The following is a 16,816-nucleotide window of genomic DNA, read 5'->3' on the forward strand; positions in this document are numbered from 1 at the left end:
ACCCTGTGCCAGGGCCTGCCCACCCTCCCAGGGAGCAATTCCTGCCCAATATCCCATTTAACCCTTCCCCTGAAGCCATTCCCTGTGTCCTGTCACTCCATCCCTTGTCAAAAGTCCCTTTCCAAGAGACACAAACAGTGCAAAACCAGTTCTGTCCTCCACAAACCTGTGTTTAAAAGTCAAGAGCATCTGAGGATTAAATAAAGCAAAGAAACTGCAACCTGGGTGAAAAGGGAATCAGAAGAAGAGATGGAGCAGTGCAAAAATGAGATCAAAGAAATCTAGAGAAGGAAAGATTATTAATGACTGAAAACCAGGCTGAAGCCTTTATGAGACTGGAGGGTTCTGCTGGTGGCTGGAGCACTGGGAAGGTGTGGAACACAACAGCCAGACCAGGAATCTGAGAAACTCGGGGGTATCTGAGGCAATATTTTGCACAGCACTTCTTTATATGCAAACCTATACCTTTTTTTTTGAAGCTTGGCCCTCCCTTCTCCTTTGCTTGGCCACCTTCTCATTTATTTATACAACTTTGGTGATTGTAAATGGTCTGAAATACAAAAGATTACAGTTTATACTCACTGGCACGGAAATTCAGAGTGTAATGAATGACTTTGTCTTTCTTTTCTGATAGTGTCTCTTCTATACTCAACTGACACCTTCAAAAAAATTGAAATCTTTGTTGTTCTYAGGACACTTCACGACTCAAAGAACTTCCTTGACAGATTTTGTTTTCCCCACCTTTCACTTTGGTTTTGTTTTTTTATTGCAGCACTGACTGGCACTGATAGTTATTGTTTCAGTTGTTCATAGAATAGTTGAAAAAATATTTTTATTCATATTTTAAATCAAAATTTCAATCAAATTTCTCCTTCTTCTGTGCATTTAGTTTTAGTGTCTATCAATCTTTGGAATTTCATTTTCAGCATCATCCCAATCCTAATTAATTAGGGTTTCAAAAGAGTTAATTCTGAGGATTTATCAAACTTCCTTTTAAACAATGGTGGCTGCCAGCTTCCATGATCTTACTGAACCTTAGGTTCCTCTGGACCTAAATTTTAGAGTCAGCTAAAAACTAAGACTGTTGGGTTTCATTTCAGCAAAAGATTTGTGAATTAAAATGCAGATAACACAAACAATAAATACATTWTTCCTTAAAATCCCCTGATTTTTAAAATCATTGTGAATTCTGAATAATTTTACTGACAAAAAATTTCACATTCTTTATTGTCCCCTTAATTTCAATATCACATCCCACTGCTTTCTACCTCCACCTTGAGACTTCCATGTAAAACATTTTAACTCAACTTCTTACTAACCTGAATTTCTCTTCTTTTCACTAAGGAAAGGAAGGGAAAAATAACGAAAGCCATGCCTTGGGGGTTAGACACCTCACTTAATGTTGACCTTTCTCAAGCAACCTACAGCCCCTTTTACTGATCTTTTCCAGGGTTATAAAAGCCTTCAAGCCACTTAAATTGCAATATTTGGAGGGAAAAAATTCTACAAATATATAAATAGAGATGTATTTTCTTTACTTGTGATTACATAGTCACAATTTTGGGATGAGAAAATTGAATATTTTGAAGTTTTTAAATGTGACCTGAAGTTTTTGGCAGTTATTATACAGAAAATACATTTCTCCATGAGGCTGAACTGACAGATTTGTAACACCTTCAGGAACAACGTTTAATGTTTTGATGACACAAAACCATCATAATTTCAGCTTAAAAGCCAGAAACTTGACCAGAAAGCTTTTAAGTCAGGCCTTGGGAAAAAAAAAGTGCTTAAACCCAATGTGTTTTGGGTCTGTGTCTTGGCTTTTAAGGTAAAATTTTTAGAACTGGAGCCTTTTGTTGATGAGAACTGAAGACTTCAATATAATTGTTCATATAATTGTTCAYGTAATTCAAGAAACTGCCCCTTAATTGCAAAATACCACAAGATTCCCGATAAAAATGGTGAGAGCTGGTGAGAATTGTATTCTCAAGAAACAGATGAGATGGACAGAAATGGAGGGTGAATCTCTGTGAAACAGGATTAATGAAGCTCATAAGAGAAACAGCCTTGAAACTGAATTATTCAGGATGGACACCARGAGGAATTTGCCCATGGAAAGGGTGCTCAGGCCTTGGCAGGGGCTGCCCAGGGAGCTTTGGAGTCCCCATCCCTGGAGGTGTCCCAGGAAGGGCTGGAGGTGGCACTGAGTGCTCTGGGCTGGGGACAAGGTGGGCATCGGGCACAGCTGGGACTCCACGGGCTGAGAGGGCTTTTCCACCCTCAGGGATCCTGGGATTCTGTGAGATTTCACATTCACGCTGATTGAAAARGATCTGGGCACCATTGCAGGCAGAAAACTCACACAGAATGAGTTTAAAGTCAGTCATTTCCATGTACATTTCACAGATTGTGCTTTAGCTCAAAACATTTTTAACATCTATTTAAATGGTTATTTTGGAAAAGATGTTACAATTGTCAGATCTGCAACCCACTCGCTCAGCAAGCRGCTTTGCAATTTGTAGTTCATTTTGAATGTCTGGATCTAAAGCTTYCTATTCTAAGAATTCCTGTTCTGAGAAAATCAAATCATCATGGAATCATGGAATGGGTTGGGTTGGGAGGACCTTAGAAATCATACAGTGCCACCCCTGCCACGGCAGGGACACCTCCCACTGTCCCAGGCTGCTCCCAGCCCCAATGTCCAGTCTGGCCTTGGACACTGCCAGTGATTCACTAATCACGCTAAAGATTCCATTATTTTGCCAAAATTTCCTTGCAAAAAYAAATCCGACCATTTTCCAATTCCCTTAAATTTTCTGGAGAGGCAGAAGCAGAGGTTTTTCTCACATCAGGTAGGTGGCATAACAACAATTCCCAATTGTGTGTGAGTTTCCCTCTTCAAAAACCGTTCTGAATTCTCACTGAGCAGAGACAGCGGAAATTCTCAACTGGATCAGCATCTTGAGAAACAAGATCCTCATTCAAGGCTCTAAGCRGAGGTTTAACAACCTCTGAGGGACTCTCCTCTTTTAAAAATAATTTGACCTGGGCCATTATAAAACTTTCTACTAAACTGGCCTCCTTTGGCATAAAGCACCAGTGATTTAGTTGGCATTGTAAAGATTTACGATGCACTTTTCCTATCTTATTTGAACCAGTGATGGAATTCACTCTCTTGAATYGCTTTGGCTCTGAATGCACAGTGCTGAAGAGGATGACATCCAGAGGTTACATTCCTGTCTACCTTTCATTTCAGCTTTATAACTGGAGCAAGTAAATTTCCTTAAACCCTGTGGATTCTGAATAGAAGGAAAACGTATTTTTAATCTCACTAGAATGAAAAACCCTATGAATTCAGCAGTAAGGTTATTAAACTGCTTGATGACGAGAAGAAAATTAAAAAAGGAAAATTAAGAAATTGGCAGAAGCTTGTAGATAGATGGTTTTTAACAAAACTTGTTTTTATGTAATTCATTAGTTTTGTTGCCTGTTTACGAAATAAATTTACAATAAAGCACGCAATTAATGCCGTGCAGCCCACAATACCAACAGAGCTGGATTTCTTGGCTGGGACAACCCATCCTGACTCAAAAGTTCAGAGAAGTCAATGCAGAGACCCAGCACCATCGACGGGATGTAGCTGATCCCAAGCCAGGGCAGGAAACTCAGAGGAAACTCAAGAGTTACCCTGTTTGTTGCCTTGAGTATTTGTTTGGTGTTTGGGAATTWACTGACTCAAGCTGCGTGGAAGAAACCTGGCAGCCAAGCTGTGTTATTTTGGTTGTATCAGAACTCCTGAAATAAACCCAAAAAATCCAGCGAGACTTTTGTGTTCGTGCCGAAGCCTCCTTGAACTGAGTCCATCCCAGYTCAGGACGAGCCTGGACTGGCAGGGCTGCTGCAGCCTTGGCTGGAAAGGCAATAYTGTGCTAAGGACATCATGTGCCTGGTTCTCCTCTCTGTATATCCACCTCGTACCTCTGCAGCCCACTGGATCCAGTTGTGAATTACTCCAGCTTGGAAAAAGTGGAAAATTCAACACATTTGCTCAGAACCAAGGCAAAACTCCCAAAATTTCTTTGAGTGGTCACCATGATAGATTTCCTCTCCGTTTAATATGAACTGAAGGGCTCATCCATCGATCAACTGGACAGAAGCATCTCAGGTTCCACATCTCACTGGGGGCGTTTCATTGGCTAAAACTTTCACCAAAAACATGCCTTTGGACCTAAAAAACACGTTCAAAGAGAGAGAAGAGGAGGGACACAAGGAGCCTAGGAGTTTGCGTCCATGAGGAGGGTTAACACAAACACTCCCGATTGTTTCTGTTGTTTATGAATCTCGACCTTCGGAGCAGCTCTGCAATGTGCTGTCTCCTAAAGATGTTCCCCGCCGATATGACACATGCTCTGCATTGTTCCACTGCTCACAGGCATTCGTGTCCCAGAGGTAACCCACCCTTCTCTTAACGGCTGGTGACAGCTCCAATGGCTGAGCAAAAATCAGTTGGAGGAAAGGGAAGTCTTGTCGGAAACGAGATTAATCTTGTAACGAGTGTTCAGGCCTGATAACCCATCTGTGCAGAGAACTGCTTTAACTGGAGAGCAATTAACCTTCACCTGACAAGCTCTGTCCAACCGTTATAAACAACATTAAAGGCACAGGATCCCCCTCGCTTTCCCCCCTCTACGTAGACTAAACAATCGGATTCTGAATTCCATGAAAACAGCAGAGGTAATGATGCCTCGATGACAAATCGCGGGGAGATTTTTTTAAAAGGCAAGGTCTGCGTGGAAATAATGTCAAAAATGTCTCTGGCCACCACTTTAGTGAGCTGGTCTGATTAGCAAAAAGCAACAATTTTGAGCGCTTCCAAGGGAATACCTGATGCATGAGGAAAGCTGATGCGAATACGCCAAAGATTAACAATAATAAAAATTTATGTGAGCAGATAAGAGCTGACTAAACCACGTCTGAGGAACATTGCTTTCAGGACAAAGTGTGCATTTCCCCAGCACCCCTGTGAGCCCAGAGCCAAGGGGAAACTTCCTAGAGTGTCTTCACCCTCAGCCTTGGGAAAGCCATTTGTTATGACCAACTTCCAGCTTGCAGAACCTTCTGCAAAATCAGGGGTTTTGGGTCAGGTGCCCACAGGAACAGCCCTCCAGTCTGACAGCCAAAGGATCTCCAAGGGATGTGTTCACCATTGACTCTGGAAGGCCCTGGGAACCCAGCCTCAGATTCCCAACCTGTAAATCCAGCCTCAGATTCTCAACCTGTAGATTCAACCTCGGATTTCGAACCTGTACATCCACCCTCAGATTCCCAGCCTTAAATCCAGCCTCAGATTCCCAACCTGTAGATCCACCCTCGGATTCCCAGCCTGTGAATCCAGCCTGAGATTCCCAGCCTGAGATTCCTAACCTGTAAATCCAGCTTCAGTCTCCCAGCCTGTAGATCCAACCTTGGATTCTTAATCTGCAAATCTGTTTTCAGATTTCCAACCTGTAAATCCAGCCTGAGATTCCCAGCCTGTAAATCCACCCTCAGGTTCCCAACCTGTAAATCCAACCTCAGATTCCCAATCTGTAGATCCAGCCGCGAATCCCCAGTCTCACCAAATCCAACCAGATTATCAGATCCCAAATGAAGACCATGACATGAATTCAGCAGTCTGAGGAGATAACTGAACGTGGGAYTCCTGATCCCAGATGAAAAATTGGGATGGATATGAAGCCACAACAGCAAAGGACTTCTCAGTTCTGCAGGGAAAGGCCAAGATACCAATCTTGGTGGCAGAAACCTGGAATGACTCCTGGGGAATCGCTGGCAAAACAACACAGAAAATTTGGGCTGAACTTCTGAATAACTTGGGTGAAAGCCTGGCCCCAATCAAGCCATACTTCTGACTTAATTTTGGCCAGTTTCACTCCAGGTTCTATAAATCCTCATTCGCCCTATTCATGTGCCTGAAATAGATTACCCTGAAGTTATGATTAGCAATGGATGTTTGCTGCCTTTCTTCCCTCTGCCTTTGCTCTGAGTTTTTCTTAGCAGAGGTTCAAAGACACAGGTTAGTCATGGTTTYATTCCCCAGCACGGTGAGACAAAATTTCTGTTTCAGCCACTTTGGTTGAACATGTGGAACACTGTGGATTGCAAAAAAATGGCCATGAATCTCCAGCATCTCCAGAACATGCCCTGAACTATTTGCTGAAGAAGTCCACCTCAGGTGCCAGTGAAATGCATGTTTTACTTGGAGATGTTCAGAAATAAGGAAAGGATTCAGGCAACAAAGAGTTGGAGGGAGGATGCTTATTTTCTATCTGACAGAATGACAGTAGATTCTGAAGCATCCTGATTTCCAATATTGTAAAAAACAAGGACACTTTTCCTACCAGTGCAGAGAAAAACTCTGAAATATTTCATATTTCAAGAGCATTGGTTTAAAATTTATGACACCAACAGATGCATTGTGCTGTGTTTAAATAGTAACAGGTAGAGCATTACCTTTCTACCAAACAAGGAGAGCTTAGATCTTTTCAGTGAATTAGATATTAGCAGATAGGAAGTTCCTATTGAAAGCATTTCCTGTATTGGTAGTCCCTGATTTTGGCAGCTTATCTGGGTAGGAAATGAACGCAGGAAGTATCTGTCTACAGACCCTTTATCATCAAGGTAATTGCTGTGGCAGCATTTTGCTGTTTATCAAGGTAATAAACAGAGAAGGCTAAAAAAAGATGTTTTTCAGCTCTGAAGAATGAGGTTTAAAAAAACTCCTGCAGTTATGCAAAACCTTCCACGTAGAACCAACGTGCTGCTGCTTGCTGTAATGAGGGATTTGTCAAACAATGCATTTCCATCTCCTGGGGCTTGTTTCTCCATTTGTGGCTCTGCGTGTCACTCTCCCATCCCCAATAAATGGAGCAGGTAGCTTTAAAGAGCCTTGCCACTTCCCAAAAAGAGGGAACCACCCCTTCCTGCAGGTTTTTGCATAAAGCCAGTCCCTGTCATCTGTTGGCAGCACACACCTTTGACTAAGCATGTCAGCTCCTGTCCCGGGGTGACAAGGTCACGCCAGCCTGGTGACACCGCTTCCCACCCGCGGCTGGAGATACRCACTCCAAACAAACACACATTGCAAGGGGAACACATCACATCCTAGGCATTCCTTCCACACTGTATTCCCAAAAGACCATTTCCCTCATCCACTGTGAGTCCTTCAGCCTAACCTTCAATCAAAAATAATATACTATTACTCATCATTCTTTTTTAACTTTTAATGTTCAATGACATTCTTATGACCGTAACTGCCAATTTATCCATTTTACTTTGAAACAAATTTGATAATGAAAATTACCAGAAGTGATAATCATTGGTTCACATAGATAAAGATTATTACCAGAAGTGGTAATCACTGGTTCACACACATTAATTATTAAAAACAATCATGAATATTATTTATTAACCACTAATATCTCTTTCCTGAAAGAAATGCCCAGTCTTGGTCTGTGCATCATAAAARTTGGCAACCCAGTGCCCAAGGAGGCATTCCAAGGAGAAAGATAACTTTTGCAACCCAAATCTCACTACATTTCCTGACATTTCTCCCTCTGTTCATTGTCAGAAATTATTTACAGGATTACACAGCCCTTCTAAGGGAGCAGGAATAAATTGAGGGACACAACCTTATCCAAGCTCAGGTAGGTTTGATTACAACATTTATAACAACCCCTCCAACCGCAAAGACACATCCATTCTTTAAGGAAAGGACTGATGCCTTTTTCATGTAAGTTCTTCAAAGATTCTCTATCTTTGTTGATGTTTTCAACACAAAAATTTTTTTCTGTAATACACAAATATATATCAACGACAGCAGGATGGCTGTATATCTATCAAAATGAATTAATTTTTCAAAGATGGATGTGATAAAAATCACATTACAGGCAATTTATTAATTGGTTAATTGGTTACAGACAATTAATTGGTTACCTTGACTAGGTTTGGTACTGTGATATTTTCTACTGTATCACCCTTATTTTGCCAAAATTGATAATGCAAGTCATACGACCCCAAATTTTCTTTGTTTCTTAACTTTTCTGATTTTCAAAGTAATTCTGTCAGCATAATTTAGAAACCTGCATTATAAAGGCTACTTCTTCCTGAGTAAACAGCATTATATATTTTCACTGAGTTGTAAGCTGCCACTTGGAAAATAAATAACTTTTTTTTGGCATTCATGTTTTGCTAAACCACTTCTGTATTTATCTTTCAGCAAGTCATTCTCCAAGAGCACTTGTTTCTTTGAACATTATTTCTGAAAGGCTTTTTGTAGCACAGGGAACTCGCTGCAAAACGTTTTGTGAAGGGATAATGTAGTTCTTGTTCTAAAAAACAAGGAAAAACAAACAAACCAACAAACTCAGACAGTCAAACATATGCATTTTCCAGCTGTTGTTCCTTGCCTGGGGACTTAATTCTAGAAAGAAAAATCCTTATATTTCACTTCATTCTGGCATATGAAGAAACAAACCAAATTGAGTTAAATGACTGCTGATTAAAAGCAAAAGAAAACAACACAAAAATCCCACCCCCCAGAATATCTTCTGCTCATTTCTGCCTTGAAATTGCACATTTGTATAGTTAGAAAGGCTGCTTTACCTGGAAATAATTATTGCTCTGACTGTACTGCCTTTATTGGAACAAAATCTTTGTGAAATTGGTGGGAAGTTTGGATTAAAGAGTATAGGATCAGGGGAAGTGCTTTAAGGCTCTGCTGCTGTTCTCACACTCACTCAGGTGTGGCTCAGCTTTAAATGTGTCACATCACCCTAGCCAAAGGTAGCATTTACAGGCTTGAAGTTAAATATGGCACTAGATCATCTGCTGACTGAGATGAGGGAAAAAAAAAAAGATAATAATCTCTGTAATTGTTCTAATGCAAGGGACAAAAGTACAAATTACTGCATCAGCCCTGCTGGATTCAGTGCAGATGCAATCCTCTAAACAGAGCCTTAAACACTTCCATACGCCAGGAACAGATTTATTTCTTAACTGGCTCCAGCTTTCCTTGGCTTCAAACGTATTTGAGTGACTACTTAAGAGTTTCTAAAACAAAGTGAGAGAAAAATAGTGCTACAGAGACAAGCACAGAATAAGATTCCTCAAAAATAAACTCATCTCACCACTATATTCTGCTTTAATCAGTGCATCCACACCCTCAAGCCTCAGAAACCACAAAGATTCTCCTGTCCTTTATCAAATACACAGACATTTTCTCCCAGAACTTGTAGATTCCACATGAACATCACTTTAGAAGATAATAATAAAAAGTGGGACAAGAGCAGATTTAGGTGTAAGCTAAAAAAATATCCACAAGAATAATCAATAAGTTATTATAAAGTCAAATTACAAAAGATTTTTTCTAAAAAAAAAGCACAATGGCACTGGCAGGCAAAGAGAGAAATACAGCAAGGCTGGAATGTGGCAAGGAATTAGAATTCTAGTTGCACTTTTCTATTTAATGTTCTTTCCTCCACTATGGGATAATGGGAAAAAAACACCAGAATGACCTCTAGGATAACTATTTTTACTTCATCCCAAGGTAAGGCTTAAATAATTTTTGCTCCATTCTATTAAAAAAACCAAACCAAAACACACAAAAAAAGGCTGATGCCTAATTCAGATATGTTCTAAAATTGTATTTACAGTAATTAGTGTGACTCCTAAATGCAAATAATTTTATTTATTTGATGATGTTCAGCTTCAGTGCCACTGCAGAGCTGTCAGATCCACCTGTGCCAGAGGGAAACCTGTCAGCGCTGAAATCCTGACTCTTAGGAGACTTTTTCCACCTGAAAAATCACATTTTGTCCTCCAAAATGCCAAAAAACATAACAAGAGTCCAGCTGTGTGTGCACCAGATATTGTGATATGAAATACCAACCCAAAATCCCAGCTGGGGAGGCACCTTCTGGTATCTCCTCTTCAGTTTTGTGTGCTGACCTCTCCCCATCCAAGGGAGAGATCCCTGGCCTGGGCAAGGAGTGTCCAGTGGGGAAATTAGGATTAATATCCTGGGCAAGGAGAGTCCAGTGGGAAAATCAGGATTAATATCCTGGGCAAGGAGAGTCCAGTGGGAAAATTAGGATTAATATCCTGGACAAGGAGAGTCCAGTGGGAAAATCAGGATTAATATCCTGGGCAAAGAGAGTCCAGTGGGAAAATCAGGATTAATACTGTATATCCCTGTCAGAGCCTGGGAAAAAGGTGCTGCTGCCTCATCCTCATCCTCCTCCTCTCCTTGGAGAAACCTCCCACCGTGGCACTTCCCCACGAATAAATGGAATAAAGGAACGGGGCAGCAGAAGGAGGGCACAGGATGAGGGGAGAGGGATCCCCAGGGAAAATCCTGCTCAGGACATCAAATTCAGCACCCAAAACATCACAGCAGGGTTTGCTTTCAGGGCCACCAGCGAGCGCCAGTGAAACCAGCCTGGTTTCCCCTGAGCCCCAATGTCCCACGGGTCCCCCTGCAGCTTGGTGAGAGGGACAGGAGGAATTCAGCCACTTCACACATGAGACATCTCTGCCAGTTATGAACAAATACAGAACCATTCACATCCCAATTCTGACATTTAATGATACCCTAAAGAACGGAGTGAATTCCCAGAGATCCCACATAGGGCTCTCCACCTTCCTCAACCACACTGGCATAACTGGGCTACCCACTGCCAGCAGACAACACAACACATTAATTATAAATTAATTATATTTAATTATTAAATATATATATTTCTATAATTGAATATATATATATATACATACAACTGCTCAGCAAAAGCTAAACAAACACCTGCCTGGCCTTCAAACAGCATTTCTTTACTTCAGAACCCCTGCAGTTAAAAGGCTTCTTTATCCACTCCCTACAGAAGAGGAATTGAAAATCTTTGGACTGTCTCAGCCTTATGTTAAAGAACATTTCCTGCACCTTGACTACAAAGCACCTGTCATTTCTCTCCAGTCATTTCACATTTTGCACTTGCACGAAAAAGATTCTAATTCCTGCTGCAGTATGTAAGGCCTCCCCACCACCCTGGGCAGCAAAATCATCAACATTTTGGGTTGCCTGAGACCTGCAAGATTCACGCTCCAGATGAGGACAGAGAATTGTACATTTTTTCCAACTTTGCTGAGTTACATTCCATTACCAGGCTGTATAAAACAGCTCCCTAAGAGTAAGGTGCAGGTTAAATACTAACAGTGAGATATCATTTAATAAACTTTTAGTCTAATAAAATATTAAAATATTCAGCCTATACAAAACATAAAATAAATAATAAGAGTTACCTAAAAGGCAAACAGCATCCAATCTCATGGTGCCATTATTTTTGGAAATAAATTTCACATAAATATTTTGATTAATAGGTACAAATGCAGCATTAACATCTCACACAAAGCCCTTCTTTCAGCCAAAACTCAACTCCCTGAACCTCAAAATTTTGATGAAGAGCCTGTCCTGTCCTGTGCACTCTGAAATGTACGGAAAAACCAAAGGGAGTTCAGTTTCAGGAGTTACTTAGCATTTAATAGACACTGGCCAGCAATGCCGAGGAGATTCAGATCTCTGTCTCTATTGACAGCCCCATGAAAACATCACTGATAACAAAAAGAAAAGGTTCACTCGATTTTTTAATCACACTGCCCTCGGGCAAGACTGTCAGATTCCCAAAACCGTAACAAAAAGCATCAGATGATCTCTAAAATGCAAACACTGGAGCAGAATTGACTGAAAAATCAAACTGTAGCCCTACTGATCCATGAGTGACTTATTCCATATCTTTGATTAAATCTCTGACATAATTAGAAAAGGACAGAAACAGACAATGCCATGAAGAACACAAAGACCTCAATCATGAACCTGATAATACCTTGATCCCAAATCTGATCATACAACACCACTGCCTGTGCTCTTTATGTAAAATTAGTTTCACTATCACAAAGCGCCTAATTACCGTTACATTCTGCAATTAATTAATCATAGCTATTTCTCTTTTGATTACTGCTGCCCTGAGAAATAAAAACTACAGACAGATTTATTCAACTTTCTAAGTGGCATAACCCAAAAATACTCAGCAAAGCCACTCTTAAAAAAAAACAACCCCAAACCAACAAACCATGCATCCAGATCAAGTCATGCACCAAGAAGAGATTTTTATTGTCCAAAAAAAATTAAAACAAAAAAAGATCTCACACCCGTGAGATCTTCCCGCCACCATTAAAATAACATTTAGAAAAGTCCCGAGTTTAAGGAGAAGAGTTTCTGCAAAAACATATCATTAACACCTGCATGAGAGAGAGAAACAAGAGCTGGTGCTTCTCCTTCCCGCTCGCTAAAATTTGTGTCCCCATCCGCAAGAGAAACATTTCAAAGTATCCAAAAGTTTAGCGCTCTCAGGAACCCGGCTTTTCATCGCAATGCACACCCTCTCCCCTCACAGCAGTCCACCGACACATCCAATTTGTCCGAGGGATAAATTTCAGAAATTTCAGAAGCTCCCACAAAAGGGCTTCGCCTATGCAATCCACACCACTGAAGAGTGAATTTAAAAAACCCAATTTTTTTCCGAGTTTGAAGTTTTTAAGCCTTGCGGATGGTTGGAGTAGGAAAAAGGAAATTTACTAGGCAGTACAAAGGAAATCTTGTTGTCCTCTATTGTGGCAGTGGGGGTGTTGCCCAATTCTAACTTATCTAGGTTGATAAAGGAAACCAAAGAACACGGCGCTGAAAAAAAGATTCCAACGAGAAAAGGTACCCCCTGCTTACCTTAATAGTGCTTGCCATAATGTGATCAAGATTATTGATCGCTAATAATTGCTAATAATAATTATTGCTTCGCTCTGACCAGAAAGAAGTTTTGATGAGGTTGTTTAGAGCGGATGAGATTGTGCTAACTCTGGGAAATGAAGTCAGCCAATGGCAGGAAGAGGTTTCTATTGGTCCTGGCCACCGCAGCTCGAAGAAACAGGATATTTGGGAGTGAAGAGATAAGAGTCCTAAAACAATGTTGTTTTTCTTGATGATATGTGACTAAATTTTTTTGTAATTTTTTTTGTTGCCTTTTTTTTCTTTTTAAAAAAAACAAAAAAGCCAATAGCCCGTGGCAGCCCRGGCAGGTGTGATGTGATGTGCAGTAAGTGTGACAGGCCACTTCRAGGCAGGATGCAGATGTCAGATGGAACAGGCCAAACTCAGCCGTGGTTTGATGCAGGCTGCTCACCAGGGAATTGCTGCTCCAGGGCCAAAGCCAGGCTGGGTATAGATGGGTGTAACTCCAAATATGTTAATGAAGGCTGGCCCTGCTTACACCATGGCTATATTTGTCCATTAACCTCATTCCTGCATTCCTGAGCTATTGACACTTTCCAGCTCTATCTGATTTTGCAATTTTTTTTTTTCCTAGAGAAGAAGCAAATAGGTTGGAGACAATAATTTCTTTTTGATGCCTCTTTCTTACGGAGCAGAGGAAGTCACAAAAAGACATAAAACTTCAAAAGCAGATGCCTGGATGCCATAAACAGTCTTAAATCTTCCATGTTCTTSCCTTAATTCACAACTCTATCCATGCATGGAAATGAGAAGGTTTCACTGGCAATCCCCYTCTTGGTTAGAGGGTGATGGCCATTTTTTATTCAGTGTTGTATTTTTATTTGTCCTTTTGGAGCACTTGGCAGTCACAGGGCACCCCAGAACTCCCAGCTGTGCAAACAAAACACTGTTCCTGTCTCAGGTCTTTGCATAAGAAAGTTGAGCTTTAAAAAAAAAATAAATAAAAAAAAAAAAGGCAAAGTGCTTTTACAGTACCAGCCAGGGTATTCCACTCAGGATCCAGTGCTGGCACAACCTTTCACACTCAGGAACCTCACTGCATTTTATGTTTTCACACAAGATAAAATTTGTGGCATCAAGAGACTCTGAGCTTTCAGCCTGAAAAGTTTGAAAATAAAACCCTTAAAAATGGAAGGAAAAATTAGAAGATGACAGATTTTTTTTTAACTATTTTAAAAAACTGGTCCTACTCTAACAGGTTTCCAATTTCTCATTACTCCCTATAACAACACCCAACCATGGACAGGTTGCCTGGAAGATAATTCCAGTTGTAGCAAGGTCCTGCCCTCTGACCAAGGACTCTGGTACAATAAAAAGAACAAGAAMTAGTGAATGGCTCATTGCAGCATTATTTAGTGGAGTCAAATGACCTCACACTCCCTCAATGCTGCCTCCTCCTGCTCCTTAGGAAAAAACAGAAAAGGAAATGAGAGCCTTGTTCTGTAGCTGGTGATGACTGCTGGCATTCAACACGCAGTTTTTCCACACAAGGACAGAAGAAAATCCCAGTTCGCTTTTCCCCTCCCTGTCCTGACCCAAAAAGGTGAAATGCACTTTGCCTGAGATGCACACGGAGTCCCTCAGGGGTTTGTCCTGCAGGTGCTGCTCCACCTCCCCCAAAACAGGGCAGAGCGAAGGCTCATCCATCCTCTCCTCTTCATGGAAATGGACCTGCCAGATCCAGSAAATTCTCATTCTAGGTGTCCCACAGAGCTGGGAATCCCTGGATATAACAGTGACAAACAGAATCACTAAGGCAGGAAAGAGCACCAAGATCACCCAATCCAATCTTTGGGACACAGGATCAACTCCCTGCCCAAGATCAGCTCAGTTTTACAGTTCACTTCAAGAAGCTCTGGTTTCTTCCACTGTAAAGATGATTTTTGGTCGCTTCSGAGCTTCAGAGTCAGCACTTCCATTCAATATTTTTTATTCTCCATTAGTTGGCTCATACAGGAACCCASTGTGGCACTGCTGAATGTGTTCYTGCCGTCTGCATCCACCAAATCAYGGTGCTCCTGCAGAGTAGGTAACTTTCCTATTTTCATTACCAACAGTATGAAAAGAAAGCAATTTACAGTAATTGTATTTCATGGGGATGTTGATTTCCTCCCTTTTCATCTCCAAACAATGAGCAAGACAGCCAAAAGATTAGAACCTTTCTCTCGAAATTTCAAAGCCTTGTGTAATGTTTCAGTTGGGCGACTTCCACTCCAGCTAAGCCCCTGATATTTTGGTTTTTCCTCCAATATATTGAGAGGCTGCAAGCCTCAGYTCCAGCTCCCCAGTGGAGAAGATCTAACAAATTCATTCACGAGCAGTTTTAGTAATGATTCTCCTCCACCCCACCTCCACATACACAAACCTCCYCCTGGTTTACACAGGGATTTTGGGAGCACAAGGCCCTGCTGAGCTCTATTATTATTATTATATAAGTTTTACAGAGCCCACAGCCCAGTAAGGATTTTGCCATTTGAAACTGGCACACGTTCTGTGCCAAAGAATCCAGTGAAGTTTATTTGACTTTCAAACTAATACCCACAGGCAGATTTCTGAGTGCTTACGCTGATGCCGATCCAATTGCGAGCAGAGCCTYGGTATTGCGAGGCAAGGAAAATATTGGGTTATCAAATCACCATCATCCAGTTGCAAAAGAAAAAGGAGTACAAGCACTTCTACTATTTTTCTCTTTTCTGATTTTTTTAAAGTTAAATAGAACAAAAAAAGTTTTTGTTATATTAAGTGACCCTGTGTTATTGTCTGAAATAACGCTCTGTGAGTTTGAAAAATTTGGTCAACAAACAGACTAAAAACACAGAAAAAGTACCAAAAACCCACATAAGTAATGCTGCCCTCTAATTTCTCTCTCAAGTTTGTCACCCTAATTTGTGCTGGCTCCTTTCTGCTGGAATATTMTCCTACCTTCAGCCTGCATCTGGAGCAATAAAAAATTCCACAGCACGTGTTAACAGTGAACATGTGCTTAAATGTCCTGATCAAAACAGGGGGTTTCACATGCTTTGAACTACAGCTGTGCTTAAATTCTTTCCTGAATACCCTTAAAYTCTGCTTGAGGGGCTTGCTTTCTGCCTTTAGGAACGAAGAGTTCCCTCTTTGGAGAAACCTTTTTAAACTGGTGGAGAAGGATCTGATCTCAGCCTGCTTAAACAGCGCCCTGGACAGACCTAAAGATTTGGTCTGACCAGGCAAAAGAAATGATTAGATGGCATCCTCAACAAGGAAAATGAAATTCCAAAGAAAATAAGGGTTGTTTTGCTTGTTGCATCCTTTCTAGGATGTATGGGAAATATGCTCAATATGTGTGCACTCACCCAAACAGCTAAAATGTGTTTGATGTATGCTCAGGTGAAAGGGACTTGTCACATGTGCATGGAGGGACAGGACAAGGGGGAATGGCTTCAAACTGACAGAGAGAGGGGTTAGGTGGGATATTGGGCAGGAATTGTTSCCTGGGAGGGTGGGCAGGCCCTGGCACAGGGTGCCCAGAGAAGCTGTGGCTGCCCCTGGATCCCTTTGAGTGCCCAAGGCCAGGCTGGACATTGGGGCTGGGAGCAGCCTGGGACAGTGGGAGGTGTCCCTGGCCATGGCATGGGGCTGAAATTAAAAGATCTTTCAGATCCCTTCAACCCAAACCATTCCACGATCCTATAAAACATACAGAAAATGCACTGCAAAATTCCTTATGTAAATAAATCCATAATCCTTCTTGCTGTCTGGGSGGCAAACCAAGAACTCTGCTCTGGACTCATCAAGTGGTTTGAGGCACATTCTGCCCTGGTAATGATGGGACCTTCATCCCTGGAACTGTACAAAAAATTCTGGATAAATAATTGGACAAACTGGAGACATATTCACCTTTGTGTCTGCACATGGAGGTATAAAAGAGAAAAGAAGCGAGTTTTGTTC

At 41.2% G+C, this 16,816-nt stretch overlaps 1 protein-coding gene across 3 annotated transcripts in view; it reads right to left on the bottom strand.

Annotated features, from left to right (window-relative positions):
* Nucleotides 1–16,816, bottom strand: part of ERG (ETS transcription factor ERG) — a 141,654-nt gene that overhangs the window by 47,763 nt on the left and 77,075 nt on the right. Inside the window, exon 1 of one of the 3 annotated variants that reach the window (XM_057383391.1) lies at nt 12,827–12,975. The exons of the other annotated variants lie outside the window; for them this stretch is intronic. Within the exon in view, the coding sequence (XP_057239374.1) occupies nt 12,827–12,844 (18 nt within the window). The 5' untranslated portion in view covers nt 12,845–12,975. Of the gene's footprint in view, nt 1–12,826; nt 12,976–16,816 lie in introns of those variants that run through there. 3 annotated transcript variants of the gene reach the window in all.

The sequence above is a fragment of the Malurus melanocephalus genome, unplaced genomic scaffold, assembly GCF_030028575.1.
Source record: "Malurus melanocephalus ecotype Western Australia unplaced genomic scaffold, MMel_1.1 scaffold_629, whole genome shotgun sequence".
NCBI classification, from domain to species: domain Eukaryota; kingdom Metazoa; phylum Chordata; class Aves; order Passeriformes; family Maluridae; genus Malurus; species Malurus melanocephalus.